Source organism: Apaloderma vittatum, unplaced genomic scaffold (assembly GCF_000703405.1).
Source record: "Apaloderma vittatum isolate BGI_N311 unplaced genomic scaffold, ASM70340v1 scaffold3381, whole genome shotgun sequence".
Lineage (NCBI taxonomy): Eukaryota > Metazoa > Chordata > Aves > Trogoniformes > Trogonidae > Apaloderma > Apaloderma vittatum.
In genome coordinates, this window is record NW_009699413.1 from 122,120 (window position 1) to 133,307 (window position 11,188).

At 41.7% G+C, this 11,188-nt stretch overlaps 1 protein-coding gene across 3 annotated transcripts in view; it reads right to left on the reverse strand.

The window, feature by feature from the left end:
- The window catches only part of LOC104280632 (disheveled-associated activator of morphogenesis 2-like), a 115,393-nt gene extending 107,438 nt beyond the window's left edge, over positions 1-7,955 (reverse strand). For all 3 annotated transcript variants that reach the window (XM_009878340.1, XM_009878339.1, XM_009878342.1), the window contains exon 1: positions 7,756-7,955. In XM_009878340.1, coding sequence (XP_009876642.1) covers positions 7,756-7,929 — 174 coding nt within the window. In that variant the 5' untranslated portion in view covers positions 7,930-7,955. The remainder of the gene's footprint in view (positions 1-7,755) is intronic.
- Between the last annotated feature and the right edge of the window lie 3,233 nt (positions 7,956-11,188).

Below are 11,188 nucleotides of genomic sequence, written 5' to 3' on the forward strand. Positions count from 1 at the left end.
AGGCAATATAACTCCACTACTGTCTTCAGTGGAACTGCTTTACAGCAGATAACAACCTGTCCATAAGTTTTATAATAAAGCAACAAGACCTTAAAACATTGTATCTCTGCAAAAAAAAAAAAGCCTTGTAACTACACAGGTATTCTTGGTAACAGCCCCAGCTTCTTCACACGCCAAATCTGACACATACACCCAGGTCTGGATTTGCATTTGTTTACACAACTCTATTGATTCTTAGACACAGAGTGAGAGATCTGGGTCCCATCTCATGCTCCTCTCATAGCATCTGGGTCTCACACATCTGCAGGACAGTGTTTGCTGCTTCCTACACAGCTGGTCAGGGAGCTGCAAGCTGCCAACCAGCTGCACCTACTGGAAGGGAGCCTAGAGGGAGAAAGTGTCAGTGCTGCACTCAGTGCCACAAGCCTGTCGTTATCACAGGACTCCAAATGCAGGTGAGTGTCTGAAGACAGGAGCTGTCGCTGCCATGAAGCGTAGTACATAACACCTTTTCCGGCCTGTGGCCTGAGTAACTACAGAAAGCTGCTTGTAGTATATGCATTAAAATCACGGACTCGTACACATGTATTGCACATGGGACATGTGTAAAGCAGACCCAACATTATGAAAAATCTCTCATTGAAGAGCAAGAAGAAAAAAAGTATCCTGGGTATGTGCAGTCTTGGACTGAAGAACTGTGCTGGACATAAAGGAGTATCTGTGCACTAGACATACAAGTTACCATGAAGAGCTTTGGCCTCTCAAGCCTCAGTCCCCAAATTGCTTCAGCAATCTTAAACTACCCAGTACATTTGCCATTATTTTAATAGAAGACGAGTGCATCTGAGATCCTGAAAAATGTTAATCTGACAGCTATGAACTAATCTAAGAAACAAAACACCCAGGTTTTGTGGCCTAGCCCCTGTCAGGGAGGAACGCAATCTGCTGCCTCAGAGTTTTGGGTTTTATGCCTTCAGAGACAGTGGCTTCTACTCAGATGGTGATGTGAAGCCTTCTTCCTGGATATGAACCTCCAGTCATGAAAAATCCAGCTCAGTCTCATCAGTATTTTCTTACAGCCTCCACTGGTGCATTTTCATTAAGTGCAAGAAAGGAAGCAATAGCTGGGGTGGGGAGTCTCCACTGAGCCAAGGCCAGCAAAGTTTGCTAATTTGCTGGAGTTAAAGCTCATCATATGCAAATAAAAATGAAGAACCTCTCCAGATTTTGATTGCACTTGGCGCTATACAACCTTTCTGACTGATTAGGTACAATCATTCATTGCAGAAAAGCACAGAGGGCATGGGCACAGGGAATAAAAGAACTTGCTCTTATGAGCAAAACAGCATAGAGACATTTTTAAAGTATAGTTGTGAAGATTTTTGCACTGATCAACAACTCAAAGCCACACGCCTCTCAGAGGTCTAGTCTGAAACTGATTTACATGCAGGACAAGCGAAACAGAATTTAAACCCCTGTATTAAAAGAATCTAGGAAGAAGACAGAATAACCCAGAAGCCCGATAATTTAAAATTAAAATATTGGGAACAAGCCTGAATTTAAATGTGATTAAATATTGTTATCAGTACACATTAACACATTTGGGGGGTTGATGTGAGCACCTAAAATGCATGTCTTTCTAAGCCACAAACGTTCAGTGAGAAACTAAAGACTAAATAAGCTTCAGGCATGGAGGACACTTCTCTGTGAAGGTAGTGCTCCACTCTGGAAGCCAAGAGATAGACTAGGCAAGTCTGTGTATCTGTTTCCCAGAAGTATTACAATGAAGCTGGGAAGGAAACAGAGAACTTTGTGCTTCAGGTCTGTCACCAAACACAGAGAAATACAGCTGATTCCTTCTTGTGCCAAAAAATATTGACTAATGATTAAGGCAGTCTGTATCCGCATGAAAGCTCACAATGGAGGCATTCCTTGTACTTTTTATCCCATAAAAACTCTTGCAGGTTGCAGAGCCAAAGAGAGGCCTCACAAACAGTGCCATAGCAAAGACTTGGTGAGCTTGAGTGGGACTGGGGATATATGTGGGAGTACTTATTCAGTATGGTGAAGCCTAGTTTTCACTTGAGCTTTATGTTGCATCCATTGCATTAAATGGTCTGCAAGGGAGAACTAAGCATGAAGGAAATGTGCTACTTCCAAGTCAGCTGCCTTGCAGAAGGAAGTGCTACTACAGTTGTTTAGCTTTAGATCTCATCTCCCTGTGGCTCTTGACGAAGGTGTGTTACCCAGTGTGTGCTAAATTGACGCCTTGCTCAGAAATTGTTTTGCTTCCTCTGATGAAATAATTAAATAAATGAATTCTCAGATACTTCCATGCTGTACCTTTAGCTCTTTCAACATAGAACTTCTTTTTCTTTCTTTTCTCCTCAGCTTTCTCTCCGCTGTGAAGAGAACTATAACTACTGAATTTAATTCTCTGTGAAGTTAAAGAAGTAACAGATATGGAGATGTGTCACGGAGTAAGGAAAAAGTAGACTTTTCCCAAACCTGCTGTTATTGATAATTTCATCCAATGCTACCAGAAATGTATCCCCAGTGACACTGCTGTTCTTTTGTCTCTGTCCTGAGAGGAATAGCAAAGATACCAGTCATGGAGACAGCTCATGTGCTCAGGGTAGACCAACAAACTCCTTTCATATGTTTCAGCATTCTGGCACTAAAGTTCTGGCAACTGCTAGCCTGTGGGGTTGAGAAATAAAGCTGACTCTGCATTTCATCCATGGTTTTGTGATTGTTCCTGCATCCTGCCTCTGCTGGATCACACAGATATTATCATTCAAGCTTGGAGACTGTAATGATATGATCAGTTTTGAAAACAGCAACTCAGAAGACAATTCCACTTCTTCCTCATGGACTTTCCATCCTAAAATAGACAATCTTGAACTACATCTTCTCAAATACCATGACCATCTCAACAGAGCCACTAACAGAAGAAGGAGAGAGACAACAAAAGCACAAGGTGTTTACATTTCTCTTTCCTCTGTGCAAGCATTCTTTACATTTTGCTGCTTTCCCTGAATTTCCAGCATTTAAGTTACCCTTCTTAGCCTAATCTGTGTTCACATCTGGGATCAGGTTGTCGGTTTAAGAGAGATCTAGAAAGCAAAGTCTTTAGTGTCAAGCAGCATACCACCCTTAATGAACAAGAAGAGGTCAGGTCTAATACTGAGCAAAAGGAACCAGAATCTACTGTGACAAGAACATACCACTGCTAATAAATATGAACAAGAACGTGGAGAAGTTGTTTCATGAAAAAAATATATTTCCCCTCGCCTTGCAATAGTCCTTCCAAATTCTTCTGCAGTTCCTGTTCAGTTAATAAATCTGTACAAGGAAAAACACATGTGCTTAGCACATCCATTTTTGCCAGCAGGCACAAAAACAGCTTGGCACTTGCTGAATAGACCAACTGGAGCAGCACTTTCCTACATGGTAGTATACACAATGACAACTAAGGGAGAACAAGGAAAAAGTAGAAGTAATGCTGGCTAGAATAGCCTTGACAGTCAGGTAGGACCATGAGGTACAGGACCACTTCATACACGCTAGTCTCTAGAGCTTCTCCTCCTTGCCTGCTCATTGAAGGAGAGATCTGAAGCCAGCTGTTCTGCCCTCATTCACTGAGGTGTACAAAAGTGGCCCTTTGAGGGGCAAAACTTCTGATTGCAAGCATTTGTCTGGGTCTTGTGCATCTAGACCTCAGATAAGGACTGACCTGTACTGTTACCACTGCATTAGCCCCAGGATAATCATTGCTAGAAGATATCCTGAGAGCTAGTCTCAGCCCAAACAAAATCAGACCAAATCACTCTAAGCCACAGTCGTCCTTCAGACTTACTCCCTGCACATGTTCCCCAAAACATAAAGCCTGAATTTGACTCCTGTCTCTTTTAATTTTCTAATCAAGGAGACAAGGCCTAAATATAACATCCACCTTTAAGTAGCACAAATGTCTGGGATCCACCCTAGAACTGTTTTTATGATTGAGCAGCATTGAGAACAGACATTTTAGTTGAAATCAGCATCAATTTGTCATTTGACAACCACTGCCTTCTTCAGAGTCCAGTTAGGCAGCTGCCATTACTCATTTGGTCGATACAGGTGCAAGCCCCAAAGAGAACAGCCCATAAACATATATATTTTCCTCAGCCTGGAGTCTAAACAAGCAAGTTTGCAAGCCCTGAAGGAGTCGTGTGACTACATCACAAATAAAAGATCCCAACACAATCTTAGTTCCTCCTGTTGCAAAACGGGCATCTCCAAATTCATTTTTCATTATATTAAGGACCACAAGAACAAGAGAAGACATGCTTTGGACCTCAAAATGCCCATTTTCCTCAGAAAGGTAGGTAGAAACATACTGAGTATTTACCAGACTGGAAAATTCACTGCAAATGAGGCTTTTTCAGCACAGCCAGCCTTAGCTCCTATTGTCATTAACTCTTATGTGGGAAAATGCCCCAGATTTTAATGACAACAAGGGGAAAAATAAGGCTTTTAAAAATTCATTCAAGCACACCAGTGTTTCATTATACCCTTTGTAGAGCAGATGGCAACATGAGGCTATACCCCTCCAGGCCTGCCCCAGGGAGCTAACACAAATTCTCTTCTAGTTACAGATCTCAGATGATGTTGGTGTCATTTCACTTGAGGATTTGGGTCAAAAGGCTTTACGCTCAAATCTGGTTTTTATATAGTACAAGTGCACGCAGACTAGACCCTAACGGATAAGCAGTGGGGAGGCTAGTACACAGCACAGAGTCCTCTCAGGCACTTCCAGGTCGCTGATTTACACTGGCACATTTACAGATTGAATCTTTCTAATCCAATTAAAATCTCATCTGAACTGTCAATACAGATGTAGCCTGTTTTATTTTAGTGTCTCGTAGAACATGCATTAATATGGACCCATGGACAAACTAGCCCTTCTAGGCAAATTCTGCATTCTGCCAGCCCAGTTTCTAGCCCAGGTTCTCTCACTCACAAAGCCCTTGCTGCTCCCATGTTACCTGCCTATCCAGGAACTCCTATAGACATGCATCATCATCCTATCTGAGTCCTTTATAAAAATGTGTGACATAAACACACCATTAACCTACTAAAAAATAGAACTTTTCTCTCCCAAGCTCACTTATCATGTAACAATGGCTAGGGTACTATCGTTAAATAGGAGAACATGAATATGAACTATTTTCATTTTGATGGCTTCATTTGTTTGAAATGTATATGCCAGTTATAGGCTGTCAGCACATTTAATAAGTCATAGCATAGACTAACAACTCACAAACTTCTGGGGCCAAAACTTTTTACAGATCATCATGTATACTTGTCATTAAATTTTGCACTGAAAACATAAATCATACTGTTTAATAGACTTCTATAAGGCAGCTGTGTGCTGTTTTGCCACAAACACATGGAACAGTAGTATTTGCCAAGCATAAAACAAAAAGCTAAAAGTACCCTTAATACCACCAAAAGCTCTCAAACTCCTCATAGAAACTGATACTCTTCTCAGTAAGCAAAAGCCAGCTGCAACTAAAACTGGTCTTTCACTATACCCAAAGGTAAACAAGTTCAAGTTTTAGCAAGCCAAGGTCAAGAGCAAAACACATCTGTTGGTGACGTCTTCAGGAAGGCTGGATTGAATGCTTCAACGGATCTTGGTATTGGAGAGAGGTGAACTTTGATACAGCAATGAAAGCTTTGCATGTGAAAACCAATACTTAAGCAGCATCCAGAAATAAATTGACAGCAGAGCAGATTACAGATTACACTCTTACTCATGAGAGATGCCTGTCACCAAGCAGAATTCTCCACAGTCAGCCAGTGGCACTTTCTGAGAATACAAGTAGTTCCACATAAAAGGCAAAGTGACTTAAACATAGACTAGGATTTTGTGAGGTATCTCTATAGGAGGAGATTCCTCACCTGCTACTTAGTCAAAAGCAAGCGGACTCTTCTTTTGCATACTCTATTCTTCCTGAGACAGCTGCAAATCCTACTGACTCCTTCTCAGAGCCCTGGCACAGAAATCTACAAACACTAAAAAATTGTCATGGGTGCCAGGGAAGGCAAAACCAGTTAATGGAAAAAAAAAAATATGTGAATACTCTACACTTTACAATTAGCTGTGCCGGCAGCACTGCGTTGCAGAATTAAGGCTTTAGTCCTTGAGCTCTTTTCTAACCAAGTACATAACTCTTGCTTGCTAATAATGAAAAGAGACCCTGACCAGCCGAGTACAGCTCATGTTGGGAGTTCGTCCATGAATATGGACAGATAAGATGCTTCGTGTACACAGGATGTACATGGGAGTGAATTGGAGAATATGATCAAAACAGACCTAGGAAAGTCTGTTCTCCCTGTGTGATAAGAGAGTGATTGAAGGAGTACAACCTTGGCTGCATAGTCTGGTCTCCGGTTTGCAATCCACAAATAGTGTTTCTTGCTAATAAGTATAAATATATGTGCCTGCCTGCAATAAAGCGGATTCCGTTTTCCACCATGTCGGAGTCCGTGTGTGCTTCTCCACAAATACGTACTTATTTACTATGTACATGGAAAGTAACTTTGGCTGAGCTGAAAATTGGTAGAGGGTTGGAGAGCATTCTAGAAAAAGACCACCCTATGGCCATATCTTATATTCTTCCCTAGGCATCCTACTTTGCAACCTGTCTTGAAATAGGAACCTGGGCCAGGTTGTCAGAAAAACTACAGCTGTTTGTACAAGCTATATGTTTGGTACGACACGCTATAGTTGCCCATATGTTAACTCTCACTTGCATACCAAATTATACGGTTATTTTATTGCTATAGCACTTTGGACAAGAACTTAACTGGGCTAATGTTAGAAGTGTAATGTAGAAGAATTACTAGCAAATTCAATAGAGATGTAATATTTTCTGTTCTTTTCCACTCAGGTATATATACACTTAGACTTTACATAATTCTCGATCTCAGAGTGGCAATGAGATAGCTAATCAACTGGATCAAATGGGCATCACCTTTACGAAGCAGATTGCAAAAAAAGCCCAGCCTTTCAGCCCATGTCTGTGTTTTGCTTGTGGGCTGAACAACAGGGCGAAGACAGCAAAGTCATTTGATGCCAGGCATGAACAGCAAGTGCCTGCTGCTGGAATCCACAACGTTTACCACAAAAACAAATTACTAAGTTAATCTGAAATAACTGCTTCCCTTCCTGTTTGTTGCTGGAAAAGCACCACTTCATGGTTCAAAGGCAGATGGCTGATGAAACTTAATTAGCATGGTCACCTGATTCTTATACTTCACTAGCAGTGTGTTACTGATAACAGTATAGTCCTTATTTTATAGACCTGCAAAACCTAAGATTTTCCACTGTACTATACCATGCAGCAAATTTCATCCCAAAGTTGTTAACAAGAAATTGACTGTCAGGGATTTGTTCTCTAGAGGACTCATGAGGTTCCTTCTGATATGCCCAAACCTACACCTGGAGAACTGCACAGTGCTGTAAGAATAAATAATCATATCTAAGCAAATTGTTGTACTTATACCCAGTGTCTCTGTCACCCATCCTGTCATTTGCCACCTTTGTCCCACTACAGAACTGGTCATAAAAGAGTGTGGGGAAAAAGTCTTCAACAGAAGATTTTTTCCTATCCCTAGTAAGTCCCTTAAATCCCCTTACTCCTCCTTTGAAGGGAGGAGTTCATCCACCCTCTAAAATATATCAATCTGCCAGTAGAAACTTACCACAAGTTCGGAGAATCTGGCATTGAGCTCTTCTGCAGGTGGGATTGGGACCGAAAACTCAAGGAATTGGAGGGGGTTATTGTCCTTGAGGTTGATTTCAGGGAGGTCGCTGCCCCCAAAACAACAAAGAAACCCCAACGCATGACGATTCCTCTTCCGGGGGGCCATGATCATGGTGTATGATGCTATCTTCTGATCATGTTCTGCAGGAAGAAAAAAACAAAACAAAACCAACAGATATTAAATAATAAGCAAGGTTGTTGGATCTGTGGTGCAGCTCTCTAGTTACAGAGGTTATCAATGGTTATCACCGGTGTAGCAGCTGGAAGAGGACAGGAGGATCTGAGACCAAAAAAAAGAGCAAAATAAGCACTCAAGCTAGACAAGGTAGCTAAGCTTAAACATGGTATTAACATGTTTAATGGCAGTGTAGAATCACTTCTGCCAGTGTTTCTGAAAAGGTTTTACAAACTTGATGGAGGGTTTCACAGCAGTTAGGTTTATCAGCAATGCTCAGCAGCCAAGGTTGAATGCTGTCACTGAATGCCACTATTGGCCTTTCTCTCACTGCTACAGTAAAGGAACCAAAGTATTGGAAGCAAAAAGTGCATACTGGAGAATTCACCCAGAATAAGTGGAAGAGTCCTCAAAATGGTACTCCATCTGATCAATGAAACAATGAAGCAGAAAACCATTTTCTACCATTCTAGAGCCAGACCATTAACCTCACATAGCCCTTTCTGGCCAGGACTATAGCAATAGGACCATTTTGTCTATCCCGCTTTCAAACACACGTAACTATTTGGGCTGCTTAATGTGTCCAGGGGAGAAAATGCCCTGTGCTAATGCACGCTTTCAGATTAACGTTTGAGCTGCCAGATCCTGTCTTGACAGGACCCAGGCTTGAAGGGGCCTTGGTGTCAGGAGCGTAAAGGGAGGCAAAAGGAGGCCTGAAGGAGGAGCTGGGAAGTGACTGATTTCACCACCCAACACCATTTGCGAGCGGCCCATCCAAACAGGAAGCCTCCTGCCAGCAGTTTGAAAGGAGGGATCTGTGCAGTCCACAAAGAGCCGCATATTTTGCCCTTTTAAGGGACTTGTTGTTTGACAACTCAGGGGCTTATTTGTGTTATATTTTTTTAAAGGACTTCACTTTTTCACTTGATCTGCAGAATAAGTCACATCTCCAGAGAGTAAATAATTGAAGCCTGTTGTGGAACTCGGCTCCCCTGGCACTGGGCAGGGGAGCCAGGAGGGAGGTGGCAGGTGAACTGAACCACAGGATGCTGAATGCTGCATCAGCAGCAACACAGTTGAACTTTGTCATCAGAGCAGCTGCTGCCCCAACCTACCCCACAGTGCTGTGGTCTGTTTGCTTGCCAGAACAAGGCTGCTTTGAGCCCTCATAGCAACTAAGTAGCTGTGCTAGGAAAAGCACCTTTAGGACAGCAGTTGCATAGTGGGGCTTAACATACTGCTCACAGCCAGAAGCTCACCAGGGACTTTTTGTGTAGAAATAAGCACACTTGCTTACAAAAAAACCCACTAAGCAATAAAACCCAAAACAAACAAAAAACCCCAAAACAAACAAAAAAACAAACAAAAACCCAAAACAAACAAAAAACCCGAAACAAACAAACCTCCACCCTTGTGCCCCATGGGCTTGGCAGGAATCACTGCCCTACTCCGGGCTGACACTGATCTCTCTAGCACCTTCTCTTCTGCACTGGAGGTGCATCAGCTGCAACTCTTATGCAGCTGAAAGTGAGCTGGTACCAAGCACTATCTTCTGTCATGCCCACTTTCCTTTGCTCCCCAGGCCAACCCTGCAAGGGGTGGTATGTCTCAGCAGGGGTCCTTAAGGAAGGGTAATGCTGGCTTCAGAGGCACATTCGTAAGAACATTTGGTTTTCAGTAGGAGATACACTCTGAGTGCTATGTCCTTCATGATAATCTAGTCACGGATGAGATTAGAACCCACTAGTTTGACAAAATTTTGTTTTAGGAAGAACTATAATCAATGAGACAAACTCGATTTACATACATTTGCAACCAAAAGTTCTGATGCCCTGTCCAAAGGCTTCCCCACTCAGCATCAAAGGACCAGCATTCTCTGAGGCACGGACAATGAATTTTCCTTGGAAAAATTGGCTCAGATATTGAAGCGATAGGACCATAACATTTTCCTTTATGAGTTCTGGTAAAGAATGTGCTAAGCATTCCTCCAAAAGAGGAACCTTCCCAGGAAATGAATACTATGTGAATGGATATGAAGGCCGACACTTTTTACAGGATAGGTAATGCCCTGGCCAGGGCATCAGAGGTCATCCTGTAGTGACATTTCACCACTCAGCTTTCATCTTAAACAGGTTCACCTACGAGATGATCAGTCAGTCTCCAGGCCTCTTTCATCCATAACGCTGAAAACACACAAGCTAGTGCTTGTTCCTGTATTGTTTTTGCAAAATCAGCTTCTATTCCTTGAGATACATATTTGAGAAACTCAGCAAAGCTACTCAAGCTTTTACTATACTGCAAAAACATGCAGAGCTTATACAAACAGTAATCTTGTATTACCGCACTTGCACAAAGCATCATTCCATTGCACATCTCCTACTCTTAACACTGACATCTTCCAGGTCCATCTATAAACAGCAAGCAGTAAACTCCTACTGACGCAAAGGGGTAAAAAGGCTTTTTTGTATTGATACAACACTATAATTGTAGATAGGTAAGGTGTCTAGATGCTTTTAAAATAAAAACAATTGAATAAGTGAATTATATTTCTAAGTGGGAGAACTGTCTTCCTAAAGATTAAGTCTGTCACAGGATGCTGAGATGCATTTACTTAAGTTGCAGTGTTTATGCTATTTAAGAACTAATTACAACTCCCTGATCTTTTTGGTAGACATAGTTTTAAACAAAATAAATACTTTCTAATAGCCTTCAAATTAATATTTTCCTTTTCTTTCTCTTTTGCCTTTTCTTTCTGAAGAACCAAATCTAGGTCGAATGTGCTTGCAAAGGACAATGTGGAGGAGGAGGAAGAAACAACAAGGAAAATGAAGAACATAACTCATTTTTCTGAGTGGTAATTGATAACAAAGCTGTCAGAAAAATATATAAAAATAAGGTGGGGGTTTTTTTATTCTAATAAAAGCTCTATTGCCTTTCAACTTCCTTCAAGTAAATTATCTACTTCTATATATACCAGTGAGAATCAATAGGAAATCACTCTCTTGAGAGAATCCCACTATTACACATAACTCCCTCCCACAGATCTTCTCAGTTGCACTGTTTTACCCTTTTGCCCAACACAAACAAGTTGCTGTCATTTCAGCAGCTAACCACACACCCACTCCTCTCAGCAATCCCCCTTCTGCTTCCCAGCCGCATCTGCAGTTCGGCTCAGGTCAGGAGTCATGGTCTGGAA